Below are 22,207 nucleotides of genomic sequence, written 5' to 3' on the forward strand. Positions count from 1 at the left end.
GTCCCCCTTAAACTGAGAGGACATTTGCAGACCAAATAATTTCAAACTTTTAACTTTACTGATCACAGTTTTCATTGTCACTTATACATATAAAGGATGAATGTCAGCACGATTTTACATACGGAAAAAGCGGTATGGCTGTATAGGCGCTTGTATCCCAATAAACATTCCACATCTCATGGTAAAAATCCATGAAAAGTCGAGATTTGCAATTGTAGGCTGATTTCCATATGGCTTTTACACTAGACCTATACAAAAAAGGTATTATTTTTATCGAGGAACAAGCGCACATACAGTTATACCACTACTACCATTATATGTGAAAACATGCATATGGAAACACTGATCGAAAAACACGTTTACTCTCACAGGCTGCAAACTCAAAAATACTTACATGTAAGCAAAAAAAAAATTGCTCTCATTCTCTAACCACAAACAAAAAAAATAAGCGAAGCATAATCTTTATATGAGCCTGGAAATCCTCTTACAGGGAACACAGAGCACAGAACTGAAGAGGAGAAGCAACACAATCAGGAAACATTATCTACAAAAGGAGAGGACAGCGCTCAACCACCCAAATAACCAGTGAGGACAGCATGAGATTGCTGTGGATTTGGTTTTGTGCCTCTACTGTCTGTTCGCCATCGTCCAGTTTGACTTTTCATGGGTAACTTTTGTACTGTATTTCTCAATGTTAGTGCAGCCAGGAAGACTCCACATAGTAATCTCCAAAATTCATTCCAGGCACAAGGTGATCCAGGTCCCACTGGAGACCGAAGAACATGTGGAGCTCATTAAAAGTATGGACAAGAAGTTTAACGTAAGTCATAATATTGAGAGCTGTGTATGAGAAGCTTTGGTGAGATGTAATTACTGTAGTTACAAAATTATTTTCTGACAGTAAATTTCTAGTACAACCTTTTCCCCATGTTATGATTCCTGGTCTTAACGACCAGAGCAATTTTCCAGTTTCCTGCAAGACTAGTAAAATGAAGCCCCTACAATATTTTTTTTAACATTTAGTGTTTTGTGATTATGTTTTTTGTGGCAAATAAGGCAATATTATGTTCACATGTTAATCAAATAGCAGTTATGGGGGGTGTTTAGTAATATTGTTCCCTTAAGGGTCATGTAGCAGATTACTATACAGATTTTCTGCTCATAAAATGGCATGGTTTAGCAGTAAAAACACTACAGAAAAAACTCTCGTTTAGGCTATGTGCGCACGTTGCGTCGGAGTACCTGCAGTTTATTCTGCACGTTTTCCTTCCCTTGGTTTTTGACCAAATGGCTTTTGACCATTTTTTAGCGCTAAAAACGCATGCGTTTTTACCGCGTTTTTAGTGCGTTTTCAGCGCTTTTTACCTGCGTTTTCATCTGCGTTTCTGCAGATGCGTTTTTTAGATCAAGACACTGAGAAATAAAGTTGAATTAGTCAAAAAGAATGAAAAAAGAGAAAAAAAGTATAAAATTAACTTTTAATAAAACTATATGGGAAATTATCAATTTTAATGAAAAAATAGTGGTTATGCACATTTTATCAGAAAAATAGGTGAAGTTTATAATTTTTTAACATTTAAATTTTCGGTTATTGTGTGTGTGTAAAGGAACATTAGAACCCATTAATTTTTGTCCAGAAAAGCATGCGTTTTTGGAGCCAAAAACGCAGTGGAAAAGCAGGTAAAAAGCATGAAAAACGCAGGAATTGTGATTTTGGTTGCATTTTGCCATTTCTCATTGACTCCAATGTTAAGGAAACGCTGCAGAAATGGCAAAAACAACTGACATGCTGCTTCTTTTTCAGCATGGTTTTTGACCACAAATATGCAAATTAAACGCTGCAGAAAAAAAAGCAAAGTGCAGACAGGATTTCTGCTTTTCCCATAGACTTTGCTGGCAATCAAAAACGCATGCGTTTTAGCGCAAAAACGCTGCTGCTAAAAACGCTGCAGAAACGCGGAAAAAAACGCAACGTGCGAACATAGCCTTATATTGCATTTGCGCTTTTTTTCCATGTGTTCTACATATTTTACTCATGGCTATTGCGGGGTTCCTGCGCTGTACCCCCACGAACGCCGCTGAGACCTGGCTCTCACTGCCCAGAGCAGTGTCCGCACCGCTTCCAATAGTTTAACCCCCTGAATGCTGTAATCAATGCAATCGTAGCAATCAGGAGGCAGGAAGAGGCATCGCTTACCCTGGCGATCGGGATCCTGTAATGCGATCACAGGGACTCAATTGCTGCTATGGCAATCCTGGGTCTTCACCATGACGACCCCGGGTTACTGAGCTACAGAGAGCCTTACACACTATGCCGTATGCATGGTGTGTGAGGCGAAGTGTCGGTGCTGCTACTGTAGCACTGACAGATATAATCCACTGCAGTGATCAAGCATCCCAGCAAGTCAGGTTCTCATAGACTTTGCTGGGATGCTTTTTCCTTGCAGTATTGATTAAAATCTGCGAGAAACAAAACGCATGAAAAACGCAGCGTGTGCACATAGCCTTAATGTGAGAAAAAGCAAAGTACCTTTTCCACATTCAAAACATTTTTTTAAATGAAGTGAAGTAAAAATCCTAAAATAAAAATTTTGCTTTTCTGTTTTTGGGAGATAGAATTTTATATTATATGCTGTAGTTAAAGGAAATCCGTCATCAGATTTTTGATATCTCATCTGAGAGCAGCTTGATGGAGGGAAAGAGATCCTGAATCCAATGTTATATCACTTAGTTTACTGTGTGCACCCATTCTGACACATAGTTTTTAGATTTAGCCATCTAGCAGAGCTGAGAAAGCTGCACCCAGCCACACCAGGCTCTCTGTATACAAAGTCTATAGACAGTGAACTGCTAATCACAGCAGGGAGATGCCAGACTAGCTGTCCTATAGCTCATCACGTCCGGCAAAGATAATTTCCTGAAGCTAAAACAAACATTATAGGTAAACAATAGCATGGACCTTTTTAAAAGAGGCATCACTGAAATCTGTGTTAACCCCTACAGCATGGTGTCTGCTGACAGATTCCCTTTAAAGTCCCTGTATGTTGGAGATGGCTTTGTTTGTTATTGGCAGATATTTTTTTTATCATTATTAAGTATTTTATACATGTTGCACTTTTTACTGCTATTTTATTTTTTTATGTGTCCCTCAAAAGATCAGAAAACACCTTTGATTTTATTTTTACATGTTAGGCCTGAAAACTGTCACTATTGAGTCTACAGTCATGGCCAAAAGTTTTGAGAATGACACCAAAATTATATTTTCACATGATCTGTTGCCCTCTGGTTTTTAATTGTGTTTGTCTGATGTTTACATCACATACAGAAATAGAATTGCAATCATATTATGAGTACCAAAAGGTTATATTGACAGTTAGAATGAGTTAATGCAACAAGTCAATATTTGCAGTGTTGACCCTTCTTCTTCAGGACCTCTGCAATTCTCCCTGGCATGCTCTCAATCAACTTCTGGACCAAATCTTGACTGATAGCTGTCCATTCTTGCATAAGCAATGCTTGCATTTTGCCAGAATGTGTTGGTTTTTGTTTGTTCACCCGTCTCTTGATAATTGCCCACAAGTTCTCAATGGGATTAAGATCTGGGGAGTTTCCAGGCCATGGACCCAAAATCTCTATGTTTTGTTCCATGAGCCATTTAGTGATCACCTTTGCTTTATGGCAAGGTGCTCCATCATGCTGGAAAAGGCATTGTTGGGCGCCAAACTGCTCTTGGACAGTTGGGAGAAGTTGCTCTTGGAGGACATTCTGGTACCATTCTTTATTCATGGCTGTGTTTTTAGGCAAGACTGTGAGTGAGCCGATTCCCTTGGCTGAGAAGCAACCCCACACATGAATCGTTTCAGGATGCTTAACAGTTGGCATGAGACAAGACTGGTGGTAGCGCTCACCTCTTGTTCTCCTAATAAGCTGTTTTCCAGATGTTCCAAACAATCGAAAAGGGGATTCATCTGAGAAAATGACTTTACCCCAGTCCTCAGCAGTCCACTCCCTGTACCTTTTGCAGAATATCAGTCGGTCCCTGATGTTTTTTCTGGAGAGAATTGGCTTCTTTGCTGCCCTCCTTGAAACGAGGCCTTGCTCAAGCAGTCTCCGCCTCACAGTGCGTGCAGAAGCACTCACACCAGCCTGCTGCCATTGCTGAGCTAGCTCAGCACTGCTGGTAGTCCGATCCCGCAGCTGAAACAGTTTTAAGATACGGTCCTGGCGTTTGCTGGTCCTTCTTGGGCGCTCTGGAGTCTTTTTGGCAACAATGGAAGCGCTCTCCTTGAAGTTCTTGATGATGCGATAGATTGTTGACTGAGGTGCAATCTTTGTAGCTGCGATACTCTTCCCTGTTAGGCCATTTTTGTGCAGAGCAATGATGGCTGCACGTGTTTCTTTAGAGATAACCATGGTTAACTGAAGAGAAACAATGATACCAAGCACCAGCCTCCTTTTAAAGTGTCCAGTGGGGTCATTCTTACTTAATCATGACTGATTGATCGCCAGCCCTGTCCTCATCAACACCCACACCTGTGTTAATGGAACAATCACTAAAACAATGTTAGCTGCTCCTTTTAAGGCAGGAATGCAATGATGTTGAAATGTGTTTTGGGGGTTGAAGTTCATTTTCTTAGCCAATATTGACTTTGCAAGTAATTACTGTTAAGCTGATCACTCTTTATGACATTCTGGAGTATATGCAAATTGCCATTAGAAAAACTTAAGCAGTAGACTTTGTAAAAATTAATATTTGTAGCATTCTCAAAACTTTTGGCCATGACTGTATTCAGAGTTTAGTGATCTTGTCATTTAATCTTTTACTCAGCAATTATGTGATCGCTGTGACTAATAGAAGTTAAAGCAACAATGCTCTCTCCATTTCATGCATAGCACTCATATGAGAGTAGAGTATGGAAAGATTGAGAAAGCTGAAATACCATTTATGCCTTCACATATTGGTCTCGGACTGCCACCGACAGCCTGGCACCTGACCCAACATAGCATAATCTGCTGTGCAGGCATTATTTTATAGCATCATAGAAACATGGGCCTTGATGTTCTACAGAGATAAGCCACCTCCAGTCTGGCCGCAACCATCTCGTAGAGAGCACAGGAGACCTAGGCAGAGACTTAGGCTGGGGCCACACGGGCACTACTGTGATCCACTTGCATGACACTCGGCTCGTGCTGGCAGTACAGCAGAGCCGAGTGTCATGCCTGTGTCCTTGCAACTGAGGGCCGTTCGTGCGAGCAGACCTCAGCTGCAGGGGGCGGGCCGGCACTCAGGAGGGGAGGGAGGGATTTCTCTCCCTCTCTACTGCGTAGCCGGCTATTGCCATTCTCGCACTGCACTGGCAGTACACCGGTGTACCGCGAGTGCAGTGCGATTTTTCTCTCGCCCCATTCACTTGAATGGGTGCGAGAGAAAGAGACTCAGCTTACAATCGCAGCATGCTGCGATTGTTTTCTCGGTCCGATTAGGGCTGAGAAAATAATCGCCCATGTGTGCTGACACACAGGCTAGAATTGGTCCGAGGGGAATGCGATGTTTTATCGCACTCCACTCGCACTGTTTTTCTCGCCGTGTGGCTTTAGGCTCAGGGGAAATAGCTTTGTTATCTAAGGTGTATGGGGGGCTTTAAACCATTGCACTTCTTTATCTCCACAGTCTGCAGCACTAACGTTATTGTATTTTTTATAAGTTTGATATTTGGCGCCCAGATTCAGCATCAAGAATAGCACCAGGGATGACCGTGGATTTCCACATTCATGCCAATCAGACTGAAACTGTCCTTCGCCTTCTGAAGCAGCACTCTGTACATCATGAGTAGGTGTCATTATTTGATTAGCAGATATTTAATTGTAGACATTTAATTCTACTTATAAAATGTTTCAGAACTACTGTGCTAACTGAAGAGATAAAGAATACTGATGTAGTTGGTAGATAATTTACCTGATAAATGTGATGCAGCAAAATGGATGGCGGAATGAAAGGTGCAAATATAAAATTAATACTGTGGGGGCAAAAAAGGGTCTTAAAACACTGACTTTAAGGCCAGTGTCACACTTACGAGTGCCTCACGTGTATCTCGCGTAAGTCTCGCGTTGCATCACCCGGCATGGACTCACACTCTCCTCACAGGGGTGGATTGGTTGCATGCATCTCTATGCAGCTGAAACGCTCCTGTCCAGAGAGTGTGTGGCCATGACGGGTGATGCAAAGCGAGACTCGTGCGAGATACACGCGAGGCACTCGCAAGTGTGACACTGGCCTAAGACTGAGTGTAAATGATAGATAATTGTTCCCAGGTGATAACTAGTGCTGTCTTAAAGTCAGTGCTTTAAGAACCTTTTTTTCCCCCACAGGATTAACCCCTTCACGTCCGGCCGATCTTGCCCTTTCCGTTTTTTTGCCTTCCTTCTTCCGAGAGCCATAACTCTTTTATTTTTCAGTCAATCTGGTCATGTGAGGGCTATTTTTTTTTGCAGAATAAGCTGTACTTTAAATTAAAACTGAGTTTTACCATATTGTGCACTGGAAAATGGCAAAAAAAATTCCAAATGCGTAAAAATTGCAAAAAAAAGTGCGATTGCACTATGGTTTTTGAGATATTTTATTCACTATGTTCCCTATATGATAAAACTGATATGTTGGTGTGATGCCTGAGGTTGGTGAGACTTCGTAGACACCAAACATGAATAGGTTTACTTTTATCTAAGGGGTTAAAAAAAAATCAGAAATTTGTCCAAAAAAAGTGATACCATTTTCCGCAACCCATAGCGTTCTCATTTTTTGGGATCTATGGCTCAGTGATAGCTTATTTTTTGTGTCTCGAGCTGACAATTTTAATGGTACCATTTTTGTGTCAATGCTACATTTTGATCGCTTGTTATTGCATTTTGAGCAAAATCTGCTGCGACCAAAAAACTTAATTTTGGCATTTGGAATTTTTTGCTGCTACGCCTTTTACTGATCAGATTAATTGATTTTATATTTTAATAGATCAGGCATTTCTGAATGCGGCGATACCAAATGTGTATATTTTTTCTTTCTTTAACCCTTTCATTTTAAATGTGGCGAATGGGGAGTAATTTGAACTTGTAGGTTTTTTTATTTTTTTATTTTTCAAAACTTTTTTTAAACTTGTTTTTATTTTACTAGTCCCCCTGGGGGACTATAAAGATCAGCTGTCTGATCGCTCATTCATTTCTCCCGATCAGAGCAGCACCTCTCAAACCGGGAGAAATGATCATCTCTTTTAACAAATCAAAAAAAGTTCGTGGAGCCTAGTAGACCAGCAAGACAAAACAATCACTGATCTCGGAGAGACCAGCCAGAGAAAACACTGCCGGCAGCCAGTAAAGGTGCTCAACACAGTGAAATCCTAGGTGCATTGCTCCCTGTGAAGTATGCAAATCAAAAAAAGGTCCGTGGAGCCTCTGTTAGGAGTCTCGACACAGAAAATAGCCAGATATCTCTCCGGAAAGGACCTAGCCAAGGAGTGGCTCTTTTTAGGAGACCACTATAACCACTACATTAAGTGGCCCTTTTAGTCAATATCCAACTCCTTGATGAATTTAAAGATATGACAAAGGAAATACCAAAGCCAGGTATCCATCCACAGACAGCTGTTTCTGTGTATTGACCCTCATCAATGTGGAGTAGGATTCTGGCTAGGTAACAGCAATGCCTAGTAGACCAGCAAAACAATCACTGATCTCGGGGAGACCAGCCAGAGAAAATACTGCCGGCAGCCAGCAAAGGAGCTCAACGCAGTGAAATCCTGGATGCATTGCCCCCTGGGCATATAGCCTGTTTGTCAAACAGGTGGAGGTGACACAGGATGGAGAATAGAGCTGAAGTGACCAAGGCTTCAGACTTACCACTTCATTTGCAAATTAATTCAAACGATGATTTCTCAGTAATGTAAACACAGTCTGGCTATGTAAAGGTATTGCTGGACTAGTCTTTGAAGGAAATACTTGTGGATATAGCTTGGGGATGAAATCCTGTTGACAGATTCCATTTAAATATCCGGAAAGTATAAATTCAGTGCTGGAGAGCTGAATTGTAAAGGGAGCGGTGGTGGTATGTTTAGTCTGAGTACAGTATTTCCAACAGAAAAAGACAATTTTGCACTCATAATCTGGTGTGGAAACCTATCAGAAGTCATTATTAGCAATTATTTTTCTTTGTCCCTTCAGTATCAAAATTGTGATGTTATACACTTGCATATGTGTAGTAAATATATATTAAGTGTATCTGACTTTAAATGCAATGGAGAGGAATAAAATAGGCAGTAACATCAGGAAAGTAACATATATCACCCATTGCTTTGTATTAGGGTTTTATTCCATGACCTTCAAGCAGGAATTGAAGCTCAGAAGGACAATTCTAGGCTTCGGACGTCTAAGAAGCATAAGTATATCACGTACAATGATTGGGAAACTGTAAGAACTTTATCTCTTTACACATAGATGTTTGGTCCTGGCTTTGCACTGACTGAACGTAATTTTTTATCCTTACTTTATCAGTATTCTCCTCTCACCTTGCTTCAGCCCGTAGGCACACGGATGTTAAAAAGAGCAAATCCAGCAATACTAACCTTCCGCCTCTTTAGCGCTACCTATCTATTGTTGCTTCCAGTGATTATTTACAGGCTGCAGCGGTGACGATTACTACATGTAACCACTGCAGACACTCACTAGATCTGACCCCAGTATGTGTACAAGCTCCAGATGAGCCCCAAAAATGTTATAGACCTAGCAGATCCCCAAACCACTTCAACATAAAAACAGAAATAAATTCAAACAGCAGAAAAGACCCCGAAAATAAAATTGATCCCAGAACATAGACCCCCAAAAAAGTAAAGACAATAGAATCAATAAATGCTGTAAAATACCACATTCACAGACAATTCACAGTCATTTACCTGGTTGTGTCATCACAGACAGGATTACAATGAAAAAAGGTATCCGCTGTATATAGATAACACAGGATCCACCCATCACAACAGCGGCTGGTCACAGCTCACCTCTTTCCTCTCCCTGCCATTCACCTTTGCACAGATCATCCGTAGAAAACGTTCCCACAGAAGTCTATGAATCAGAGTCAGTCTATTTCAGGTTTTGGGTTATCTCCAAATGCTGTTAAAAGAAGCTCATGCATAAAGGCCACTCCATAATCATGCATAAGAAATAGAAAGTAAAAAAACATAAAATACAAAAAATGAAAACAGATAAAACAAATTAAATGTTTGATGATCTGGCATTAATATTGATAAAATATACTGTAGGTGATACCGTCCTTCACTTATAAGAAAAATGTAAAAAAAAAACAAAATTTACATTTTAAGCTTAGCGCAGAGCATGAGGAATGTCATGGGGTATGAGGTGATAACAGGGGACTGGGACTCCTAGACTGGCCTTCAGACTAGGGGGCCCTAGCTGCCCTTAAGTCCAGAGATGCAGCTAATGGTGAAGATGTATGGGCCACCATCCTTGCCCCAACCAATCACCAGAAACAGAAACACAACTGCACACAGACTGGTTTAGCAAAAGCTATAGTCGGCATGGAAAGACAGGCTCCACCATCTTAAAAAGGTGGGGAGTATCTGTGATAGGTCTCCCACAACATGTCTCCAAGGTGTACCCAGTAGACCAGCATATATTAACTCTTGAAAACCTGATAACTAATGAGCAAATAGCTGGTTGACACTCGAACCTGTCTGTGCAAATCAAAAGAACCAGAGAAGGCATAATGTGGAGTGTCAGATTCTGCAATGTGAACAGCGTCAGATGCTACCATGACACTAGGCGAGTTTAGACATGCGTGACAAGGAAGCAGTGCACCATCGATTCAGGCCATGCCCTATATTACTTAAACATCAGGAGAACGTCTTTAAAGACCATAGAGACCAAAGACATACAAACATCATTTTTACCTATAGACATGTTAGTAGCAGATTCAGTCTGCAATCTTCATTATATCCTTCATTTTCACACTTTCTGATATTCAGTTTGTAGCTCATCGAAAGTGCAGTTTTTTCTCTTGGGACAGTTTCTCTCCCTATAATACAGTCTGGATTTTATTACAGTGTGTATCCAGAGTGATAAAGTCTTCACCTGCAGCAGCAAAATGGTAGCACATTATTAATATAGATTACTTAAAAAGTTGTTTAACTTTGCATTTTGGAAGCACATGACCAATAAAAAAATTTATGCAAAAGTGTACAAAGTCATTAGTGACTTTATCACATGTTCCTATGTTAATTTGCTTTTTTTTACATGGGTTTTAGGTTTTATTTAGAAAGTCTCAATTTTTTTCCTTTATGTTTGATCTAGATTGTTCAATGGATGTGCAAGATGACAACTAAACATTCAGATCTTGTCAAACGCATTACAATTGGTAAAACCTATGAAGGCCGTGCAATGTATGTTCTTAGGGTGAGAAAATAATAAAAATGTGACTTATTCTTGAATTTTCTATAGCCCTGTATGAAAATGAAATAACGTACTGGGCCACCTCTTCTTAGTGCCTTTTTAAAGGCGGTTGTGTGACGCCCTGGCCTATCATGTCGTCACAGGGTATTGTGCAATCTGCCCTTCTGTGCAATATCCACCTCCTCTTTGGTTATGGGTCCCTAGCAACTGGTGTTGCCAAAACCAGCTAATCAAAATCCTAGGAACACTCTGCACCCCACCCACCAGACACACCAGTGGACGGCCTGAGTGGAATAGGGTTGCCCACTTGGGGGGTTGGTTAAGGTGAGGTCAGGAGTGTCAGGAGTAGGCGAGTGTAGTGTTGGAAGTGAAGGAGAGAGGAGGTCAGGAGCTGGGCTCCTTGGAGTTACTAGGTAGCAAATGTTGGTCTGGGCCTGGTAGGAGCTGGACCCCCGGTCACAGGGGATCGTGACAAGGTGCACGGCATTGTCGTGGAGGACAGCCGGCGACCTTGTACCATCACCAGGCTGGGACCAGGGCATGACGGGGTACGTGGACCCTAGGTCAGGGAGTAGCTTTAGGCAACCTGACAATTTGCCCGACGAGAACGGAGCCTTCAAGATCCGCTCTCCACCCACTCCAAAATCGGGGTACTAGCGCAATAAGAGGGATAGGACTTTCCACAAATACGGTCCAAGAAATCCCAAGCGTGAACCCTGAGAGCAAGCTCCCTCAGTTAGCCATACTGGAGAGCAGGACCAGGCTAGTTTTAGGCTACAGGGACCAACCAGAAAGAAGCAAGGTGCCACGGGAAAAGGTGACAGATCAACAGGCAACACCAACAGAAACGGGACCCAAACATGCTCCCCTCAGCGGCAGCGGTGTCCAGAACTTTGGTTTACTACAGTTGTCGGTGTCAGCGTTATTGGACTGAGTGAGTACACAAGTGACCCTTACCTCCCCAACGGCATCTCCCTGTCACCACCACCGAGTCCCGGGGCATCCCCCCTACCTGTGGAGAGGTTAAACACCTGGCTGCCCACTCCATCGCTACCGGGTACTCGCAGCCACAGTGGTGGTATTCCATCTTACCACACACCACGGGTGGCGTCACAAACTATCAATATACCATACCCCCTGTAAATACCTCCTTTCATTTGAGTGGCCGCGAGACCCCCCTGGGTCCAGACGCCCCTAGAGCCACCGCGGATCCGGATCCAAGCAGCTCGGTTGCTGACATGGGGGTGGTACAGTTGCTACAACTTTTTTTTAATGGCCTACCAAATTAAATTAATAGGATGGGGATCTGTAGTACTCAGCAACAGACACTATAGTTTTTATGAAGCTGCCCCACCAATCAGATATTGATGGCCTAATCTAATGACATCGATAAAACAGTAGCGGTCATCTGCTTTAACTCTATTCGTCTCCTACATTTAGCAGGTGTTGACTTAAAAAGTATGTTTTTCTCTGAAACCCATAGTATTTCAGAGTCAAATATACAAGTTCATACAGCCAGAACCTTATACAGCCTGGCCCCTGGATTGGGCAACTTGTATCAGTTGTCTGGATCACTTTAAGCTACACAATATGAGTGGCATTGACTGATTAAATATATCAGAAACACATAATCATTATAGGAATACAGATCCATTTTATTTATCAATATTTTACCTTCTGAATTAATAAAGTGACTTCCAAGACACAACTTGGCGCCATCATTTTCAGACCACACTTAATGCACAGCTAGTTGCTGTATTATGCAACACACTATCCTTTAGCGGACATTTTTAATCATGGAAATAATTTAAATTATGCAAACTGTGTATCTGGAAGCAAGGAAAAAATCCAAAGATTGATAAACAGAGGGCTTTTGTGCTAAGTAATCAGTCCAATAATGCTATAAAATGTCAGCATCTGCTTATTAGCTAAATCTTATTTTATACATCCTGAAACAAAGGCTTAGATGAGATAACACAATAAATGCTTGTCATGTTCTGTATGATACATTTACATTGTCTTTTTTATTATGCTGGAAAGATTGGGAAGGCAAACATCGCAGGCCCGGCAATCTTCATGGATTGCGGTATACATGCCAGAGAATGGATCTCACCAGCCTTCTGTCAGTGGTTTGTTAGAGAGGTCAGTAATATTTATAGGACCAATGGCTCATACATTACAAAATACTGCACTACATATTTCTTGCAATACAGGAGGCTTTGCTTTCCAAGGTAATTTTCCAAGATTGATAAAAATGAGGTAGTATTTTTTAGAAAACATGCCATTGTTGTCCATATGGTATGGTTCCACTAGCGAATAACTTCTGATGCGAGAGCATCGAAAGTAATATGCTAATGACCCTCTGCTGCAAGCACCAGCTAAGGGTCATGCGACCGATCTTGCGATCGGATCACAGCTGCAGAGAAGAGGGAGGGAGCACTTTCTCCCCACCTCCTCCGCTGCCTGTCTCTGCATATATCCCACTGCACTCGGATTACATGCAAGTGCTGTGCGATCTTTCACACACTCCTGTAGATGTGTATGGTGGTCCGTGAGCTGAGACTCGCTGCCAAACGCAGCATGCTGCGATTCATTCCAAGTGCCGTTATGGCATGAGAAATAAATTGCAGATGGACACTGCCCCATAGTTTTGCACTAGAGTGAGAGAAATCCGATGTTTTATCGGTTTACACTCGCCTGTGCAAAATGCAAGTGGAACTGTACCCATAGACTGTGTCTGTTATCAATGTGTACTATCAGATGCAGTTCATGCTTGCATGTAGTCCTGTCTCATGAAAAAAAACCTTTTTCATCATCTTATATCATCCCTTTAATGAGGCAGGAGAAGGGCAGTATATTTTATGGCAGATTCCCTTTAATTCCTGATGTTATTCTTGTCCTGCTAGTCAAAATGAGATAGTAAAGTTATACCTTGTCAAAACAATCTAAAGTCAATAAATGATCAGTCACCTTCAATATACTTCTCAATGTGAATTTCTCTTTGTTAGTGTTAGGGGAACACCAGTTGCCTGCTCCTGACCTAATTAGTTTGGATCAAGTGCATGCTTGAAAGAATGACACCAGACACACACAGTCGGATGTGAATCTTTCGTCGATCAGAGGGTGGCCCAAGAGAGATTTATTCCAACAGAAACATGGACTTATATAAACTAGGAAAAGTAGTAGACATGTTCGGATATGCCCATTGGCCGGTGGGTTGAACAATGAGTTAGTCCATGGGCTGATTGGTGGGCGTCATCGTGGGCTGGTCCATGAGGTCATCAATGGGGTTGTTCCATGAGGTCATCAGTGGGGTGGTCCTCTAGGTTGGCCAGTGGATCTTTTCCCTTATATGATAATTCTTCTTACATCTAGACATTCCTTGCATACCAGGGCAGGGGGTGGAGAACAGGAAATGGCAGCCATCTTTAATGTGTGTTACATGATGATATATCTGAACTGATTATGTAAGGTGAAATAATACATTTCATCAGTGATTTCCCACAACCCCCTATGTCTCGAAGTTAATTAAGTATTTGATCCAATGGCCCTCCTCAACATTAGTATGATAAGTATGTTTCATGTATGTAGATTGGTTTATCAAAATGTATTGACTATTTTGGAATAAATCTTTACTACCTTATGACTGTGTAAAACATTCCTCTTCAGCTTGTAACAGGTTATTCCAAAGATGAAGGAATAAAGAAACTATTGACAAACTTGAACTTCTACATACTCCCTGTACTTAACATAGATGGTTATATTTATACCTGGACAAAGGTAATAACTTCTATTCATAACTAATATACAGATCATATACAATGGCCCTAGGCGAACAGTAATGTAAAATCAGCAAAAAACTACATTTATAGGATCGTATGTGGAGAAAGAATCGCTCCCCGGCACCTAATGGAGACTGTTTTGGCACAGACCTCAACAGGAACTTTAACATATCATGGTGTGGTAAGAAAGCAATGGATAATTTTCAACATATTTCACAATTATTTGTACGGACAAAGAGAGACACTTTATGGTCACGTCTATATACCTAAATAGCAGAGAAACTATCTTAATTTAGAAATATTTATTGTTAAAGTATCTACAAATTGGGAAATAATATAAGCTTTGGGGCATAAACCAGGAAATGCTCTTTGGGGAAATATGGTAAATTAATTAATACAAATTTATTAATCAGGTAAAAATAAAGTGACAATTTGGAAGAGAAATCGGGGTAACAAGTAGGGATTAGAGATATTCACAGGCCTCATTGCAGCTGCCAAGTCAGTATTTTGTGGTAATTGTGTAAGGGTGGCTAGACATCTTCACAGTAGACATCTTCACAGGGGTTACTAGGCCGTAGCGCAGCCGGACATTAACCCCTCGAGCCCCGGTTACCACTCCAGTACAACAGAGTGCATTCACCAGATCATCCATCCTCTGAGTCAATAAACTGGACACAGGGGTTTCTTTTCCGACTTTGCCTCTTTACTGGCTAACTTTGGTACAGCATCATCCTCTTTATCTCACGCCCTGAGGGCACCGCTTCTGACCCAAACAGGGTTCCATTTAGTCATCACTATATCTTGTAATTTTCTGTCTGACCACTCCTCTGGCACCTGGGACTCAGTAAGCTCCACTAGGCCCCTCATCCCCTGAGCTGACTTCGCCATTCACAGTAAGCTCACACTCTGCTCCCACTTTGACTCCATCCCTATTATAGGGGAACACTGACTCAACTTGGGGAATCGTTGGGAAAACTCTTCCACAGTACAGCCGCCGCTCCCACCATCCGGACCACTACCCCAGCGGGGTTCGCACATATCTGTGGACCTGCTATGGGATTGATCCTGAGGATCAGCACAAATCAATGTCTGTGGTGCTACTTCACACTTCTTCCTTCCTGGGGACTCTCCTACCCTCTTCGTTCTGCCTGGCTCTTTTATAACTTGCCAACCCTCCTATAACTAACCCATTCTTAACTAAGGAGCCCAGGGAAGCTATCACTAGGTCAAGCTACCACTTGGTGGCCACACAACATCATGCAGCGATTTTATTAAACACAAATACTCGTAGTCTGTCACCTCTGTGGGGGCAGCAGAGCCTGTACCCCCACAATTGGATGGGAGCTCTGCAAGCCATGTAACACCGAATGGCACTGTAGCGCCCCACGGGGCCTCAGGGGTTACTTGTGTTTTAATTAGCCAGCCTGGCTCAATATCATTGTTGCAGAGTGATGCACACCCAACACCATTCTAGGCGTCTAATCAAAAGAGGAGCCATGGATGCCTGAATCAGAGGCAGTTGAAGCAGGTTCCCATCTATTAGCCATGGAATACCCACCTGGTTACTGGACCAGGGTCCTGTGAATTGATTGACTCATTCATTCATGTCTAATAGGGACCAATTTCTCCAAATCAGTAGTGTAATACATAGTAAATTTGTAGTGTAATACCTAATTGTAATTTATTGTGCGAATTGTAATTGTAACAGTGTAATTTGTAAAGTAGTGTAATACATAGTTAAAAGGAACCTGTCACCACTTTTTCAGCCTATAAGCTGAGGCTACCAGCACCGGGCTCTTATATAGAGCATTCTAACATGCTGTATATGCATCATTACATGATCAAGCAATATTTTTCCCCAGCCCAGTGATCCAATTTTTGCCCACTAAAGTTTCGCCTTTCTGTTTCCTTTAGCAATGACACGTAAACTGGTTGTCTGTTCTTATATCCCATTCATGCTAAGGAATGATGAGTTCTGCATTCAGTCATTTTAGTTTGAGCACCAGTATTGTATTTGGCAAGAACTGACTTTACACAATCTGTCCATCATAACCAGGGGCGCAATGATCGTGGTTGCAGAGGGTGCAACCAAGGATGCACATTCAGCTGAAATGTATACAACAAAGAGACCCACCAGCAGTTTGCACTGCAATATATGCCGCTAGTTAATCAGAAGCTGGCAGTTGACATCAGCATGCCCGTCACAGTTGGCGCATGACAGGGACGTCATGCACTATGGGAGGAAAAATGAAGTCAGCTCCTGTGTTGGTTATAGAAGAGGATGGAAGGGCCATTATCCCAGGAAGGAGCCTGAGATGAGGGACATTGTACCAGGAAGGGGCTCAGGATAGGGGGGCATTATTATTGGAAGAGGCCCAGGATGAGTAACATTATACCTGTAAGGGGTCCAGAGTGAAGGATATTATACTAGGAAGGAGCTCAGGATGGGAGACATTATCATAGGATGGGGCTCAGGATAGGGTTCATCCATGGGTTCTTGTAAGTAGCTGTCTAGCACTCTGAAAATGAAAATAGTGGAGGCCTACAAAGCAGGAGAAGGATATAAGAAGATAGCAAAGTGTTTTGAAATTGCTCTTTCCTCAGTTTGAAATGTAAAAAAGACATGGCAGTTAACAGGAACAGTTGAGGTCAAGATAAGGTCTATATGATCAAGTAAAATGTCTGTGTGAGCTGCTCATAGGATTGGTAAAGAGTAGAGATGAGCAATTTTCGAGGCTCGAGGTTTGCCAATTTCATGTTCGAGTAATTATGGGGGGTGTTCGAGAGGCTCAACGAACTTGAGCCTTTTGCTAAAAGCTCGACAGTTCGAGTAATGTTCGAGAATGGTTTGATCACCAAAAGCATGGCTTTTTACAGCTATTTGTGCAGGGAGCCATCGCTGGCAGCCTGCGGTAAGCTGGTAACCAGGGTAAATATTGGGTATCCAAGCAAAGCACTTTGCTTAGTAACCCAATGTTTACCCTGGCTACGTGTGCAAAAATCCCCAAAAGCCACACAGAAACACTTCCGTATGACTTCCATCGGATGCTGCTGCAGTCTGCAGTCTGTGTCCCGCTCCAGCCCCAGCCCCAGCCCCAGCCCTGCGGCTGCCCCCTCAGCAGTGTCCACAGCTGCCTGCACTGTACAGTGTCCGCAGCTGCCCACACTGCAGTGTCAGCAGCTGCCCGCACTGTAATGTATCCGCAGCTGCCCGCACTGCAGTGTCCACAGCTGCCCGCACTGTATGGTGTCCACAGCTGCCCACACTGCAGTGACAGCAGCCGCGGGGATGACAAGCGCTGTCAGGAGGTTAGTGAAGTTCCTTACCTGCGGTGATGAAATCCTGCCCAACCAACGTCAGCGCTGTCACAGTCCTCCATGGCCGCCGCTTGTCACATCTCCTCTAGCTGCCGACCCGAGACTGTCACTAGTGGTGACATCACAGGCACCCGCGATAATTGGTTGTGAAGGCGGCGGTCATTGAACTTAGTGAAAGCTCTGCTATCAGGAGTGCAGCGATCACCACAGGTAATGTATCTCGCTATCCTCCTGACAGCAGCACTTGTCATGCCCTGCAATGACAGCTCTGCTATCAGGAGTGCAGGGATCACAGCAGGTAATGTACCTCGCTAACCTCCTGACAGCAGCACTTGTCATGCCCTGCAGTGACCTGGGCTAACCTATTGATGTTAGCTCAGGTCACTGCATTGCTCTCGCAGCCAATATGGAACATTCTGTTCTTCATTGACTAGGACATTGATTATGGTATGGATCGTCATGGGAACGCCTTGGATTACACCAGACCTGGATTTGTTTTTCTTTCTAATAAATTGGTGAAAGAGGGAATGTTTTGGGGAGTGTTCTTACAAATAAAAATGTGTTTGTCGTCTATTTTTTTTTTTTATTACTGACTGGGTTTGTGATGTCGGGTATCTGATAGACGCCTGACATCACAAACCCAGGGCTTGATGCCAGGTGACATTACACATCTGGTATTAACCCCATATATTATCCCATTTGCCACCGCACCAGGGCAACGGGATGAGCTGGGGCGAAGCACCAGGATTGGCGCATCTAATGGATGCGCCACTTCTGGGGCGGCTGCGGCCTGCTATTTTTAGGCTGGGGAGAGTCCAATAACCATGGACCTCCCTAGTCTGAGAATATCAGACCCCAGCTGTCTGCTTTACCTTAACTGGTGATCCAATTTTGGGGGACCCCCACGAGTTTTTTTTTTTTAAATTATTTATTTAATTTAAAATACCAGCGTGGGGTGACCTCAGTTTTGGATTACCAGCCAAGGTGAAACTGCCAGCTGTGGTCTGCAGGCTGCAGCCGTCTGCTTTACCCTAGCTAGCTATCAAAAATAGGGGGAACCCCACATCATTTTTTTTTTTTTATTTTTTTTTTGGCTAAATACAAGGCTAAGCACCCCTTAGTGCCACATGAAAGGCACCAAAGGGTGCAAAATTACAAAATGAAGGAGAGTGGGACATTATGCAGAGGCGTATCTGGGGGGGCTGGTGGAGCATCTGCCCCGGGCGCAGCTGTCAGGGGGGCGCTGTTAGGCTATGTGCGCACGTTGCGTAAAAACATGCAGTTACGCTGCGCTTTGTAGCGCAGCGTAACTGCATGCGTCCTGCGGCCCCTGCACAGTCTATGGAGATTGTGCAGGGGCCGTGCGCACGTGGCGTCTAAGCGCTGCGCAAAAAGAAGTGACATGTCACTTCTTTCCTGCGCTTTGCCGGCAGCTCCTGCTCTGTCTATGGCAGGAGCTGCAGGCAGAGCGCATGGAATCGGCGCTAGTGATGGGTAGCTCCTGAACGAGCCGGCTCTAAGAGCCGGCTCTTCATAGGGAATCATATGAGTCGGCTCCTGGCAGGGAGCCAATTGAAATGTAAACGGCTCTTTGCCAGTTCCCTTCCACAGTCAGTCCCCTCTTGCCCCGCCCCTCCCGGCCCCTCCCTCCCGGCAGTAGTCACTCTGATCTTATCCAGGAGACTGAGAATGCATGCTCCTCCTGCTGCCGCACATAGCACTGACTCACAGCCCCGCCCCCCTCCAATCTGTGACAAGCAAGCAGCAGTCAGGCAGTCAGGCACTTTATTAAAGGAACACTGACATCTGGATTTAGCCTGATTATAGTTATTTACCGCCAGTTTGTAAATCCTCGCTGAGCGAGGGAGAAACAGCGGATGGAAATGTGCGTCCCTTGTTCTCTCCCATTCACTTGAATGGAAGAGAACAAATGATCCGCGATGCTGGATTGAGCATCACTGGATCGCAGGCTCGGGGGCTGCAGCGACTGTGTAAATGCACCATTAGCTAGTGCAACTTGGAATGGTTCTGTTGTTTCTGGTATGTGAATAACCTCCCAGCAGCCCTTGTTACATGATAGTGTGAAGCCCCATAGGTGTTGTGTCGGTGTGTTACCTTCAGGGACTCCACGTTGCTGGATCTCCGTCACTGGTAGGAAATCTTCTGTTTTTGATCGTGACGCCACTCTCAGTATTGCGGCCAGTAGGGACCGCCACTGCAGGTTGAGGGTCGCCTGGGGCTGATGGTGTGTGCAGTTAGATGTAGTAGCCTCCTGAGAGTGAGGCAAGCCCCAGGGCCCTGTGTAGGTTTGTAGTACCACAAGTCGCAGAATGACCACACAGGCAGGATGTCTTTCAGGGTTTTTACTCACTTCAGGTGGCAGGGTGAGTAACCCGGGCGTAGCTGAGATGAACCAGGTAGGAACCAGGTATCCTTCAGGCTGACTTTATGAGGGTGACTACTGACTCGCCTTCCTTAGCCCTTGGTGGTTTGGGGTGACCCCGACTTTGAGTCCCTATGGGGGTCACCCAGGGAAGATGCTGCAGCCTCTCTCCCCTTGTTGTTTGCCGTTTGCTTGTTCCCCGGACCAGGCCACTCCAGCCTCTTGCCTCCTATGACCTATGGGCCCTCACTGCGGTTACGTGGCTGTGGCTTTTGTAGTGTTGTGGTGTGGGCTTTAAGAGCCCCACACCGGCAGGTTTAGCAGGGAAAGGTGAATCTATCCTCGCTTCGGGATCTGCCGCCCGGTTGGGCCTGGTGCTCTCTAGCAGTCTCCTTACTTCCCACTCCGTGCACTCTCTAGCTGAAGCTGGCTTTCAGGCAGCACTCCTAGTTGACCGTTCTCCCCCGTCCGTAGCCACTGCGCGGGCGCTGTTAGACAGCAACAGCCCCACAGGTCTGCTCCTCACTGAGCCCTATGGAGTTCTGCTCTAACTGACTCACTGCTCCTCCTCTCCTGTTCTTGCCTACGCCACCTAGCAACCAGATTCTCTTACCACACCCCTTGAGAGGAGATGGAGGCTCTACCCCCTCCACTATTCCAGTGAAGGTGAAGGCTTGCCCCCTCCTGGGATCCCCAGGGGTCCTCTCATGGGTACATGTGTGAGACCTGATCACTATGCGCCTGTGTTCCACACCCCTGTCAGCCTTCTGGATTACCTGTATTGTACTGTCCCCAGCATGGGTGCAGTACTCAGTGGTGCCTGACCAGGTCAGGGGCGCCACATTCCCCCTTAATTATCACCAGCACGTCCTCGGGCTGCAAGACAACATTTTAAAATGCATAAAACATTAAAACATGTAAAACATTTTTAAAAGCACCAGGTATCAGACATCACCACCCTCCACCCACAAGTCCGTTAACCCACCCAAAACCCTCTCAGGAGGCAGGTCACCGGTCCTGTTGGTGACCAGGTCTGGGCCATCTACTTCCCCAGACCTTTCCTCCAATCTTCCTCTCCCGTTGGCCGCGACTTCAGCCACTTCTGGCAGGATGTAGAGGCGGCTTTCATGGGCTGGTGGTTTCAGGGTATACCTGGCCTGGTGGATCCGCGCCGTCAGCCTCTTCTGGCAGGATGCAGAGGCGGCCTCCACAGTTGGTGCTGACCAGGTACCCTCTTTGTGGTGGTGAGCCAAGGCCCCATAAACAGGCGTGCTCTCTGGTCGCAGGTGAGCCAAGGCCCTTTTCTACGGACGGGCCCCCCTGGTTGCAGACGAGCCAAGCCCCTAAACAGGCTGGCCCTGGTGGTGGTGCCACTGGTGTAACTATTTACACTGCGAGAGTTTGTGGCTATAGCAAGTTCATAGCCTTAAAGTTTATTTCTCACAATAGTTTTTGTGGGCGCATTTCTTAAACGTTGCAAACAAAACTTGTCATAACTTTAACTTCTCTTCTTACTTTACTTTTCTCTACTCCTCTTTTTCACCAGGGCGTGGGCATGTAGGGCACCGGCACCTGTGACTTTCTTGCTCTCCGTCGTCGTCCGTGGTTGTTTCATCTGTAGGATCTTTGTCTGTGGTTGTTTCATCTGTAGGTTCTTTATCTTTCCTTTCTTGGTCTTCGTCTGTTTCTACATCTGGGTCTTTATCTCTGTCTTTTCTTTCTTGTCTTTCTTGTCTTTCTTCTTTGGGACATGGTGCTACGTCTAAGGCATAGTAGCCCCTTTCTCCTTGATGCAAGGTGAACTGTACTGCGTCTCCAATTTTCAAATTTCTGCCTGAATGTCCTCTGGGCAGGTGGGCTTGAACATCTCTCCGATTCACAAATATGCCCTCTTTTATTCCTCTTGCTACAATAAAGCCGTATCCGCTTTTCAAATTGAAGTCCTCTACTACTCCTCTGTAAAGGGGTCCTCTGACCTGAGCTCTAGACCTTCTCAGTAACCTTTTCTCCCGTAGGTCTCTGGCTGTGACTTCTCTCTGCTCTGGAGACTGTGGTGTTGGAGGATACTTTGTTCTGCTGCGCCGTGTCTTGCGGGCTGGGTTCATGCCTGCGGGCTCCCAGGTGAGGTCTTTGGGCTGATCTTCGTCAGCAGACGGGGTCAGGTCTTCCTCATCCCAGCGAGAATAGGGCAGCATCTCTGGCTCTGGGTATGGGTCCACTGCTGGTGGCACTGGAGTCGGAGTCAGCCCCTCAGCTTCCTGGCCTCCCCTCCCCCTTA

The 22,207-nt window shown here is 44.4% G+C and overlaps 1 protein-coding gene across 1 annotated transcript in view; it reads left to right on the forward strand.

The window, feature by feature from the left end:
- The first annotated feature begins 457 nt into the window (after positions 1–457).
- The window catches only part of LOC142295520 (carboxypeptidase B-like), a 49,223-nt gene continuing 27,473 nt past the window's right edge, over positions 458–22,207 (forward strand). Inside the window, 9 exon segments of the mRNA XM_075338620.1 lie at positions 458–541; positions 543–667; positions 745–820; positions 5,706–5,830; positions 8,349–8,454; positions 10,348–10,449; positions 12,487–12,588; positions 14,116–14,226; positions 14,319–14,409. Of these exon segments, the coding sequence (XP_075194735.1) occupies positions 467–541; positions 543–667; positions 745–820; positions 5,706–5,830; positions 8,349–8,454; positions 10,348–10,449; positions 12,487–12,588; positions 14,116–14,226; positions 14,319–14,409 (913 nt within the window). The 5' untranslated portion in view covers positions 458–466.

The sequence above is a fragment of the Anomaloglossus baeobatrachus genome, chromosome 3, assembly GCF_048569485.1.
Source record: "Anomaloglossus baeobatrachus isolate aAnoBae1 chromosome 3, aAnoBae1.hap1, whole genome shotgun sequence".
Lineage (NCBI taxonomy): Eukaryota > Metazoa > Chordata > Amphibia > Anura > Aromobatidae > Anomaloglossus > Anomaloglossus baeobatrachus.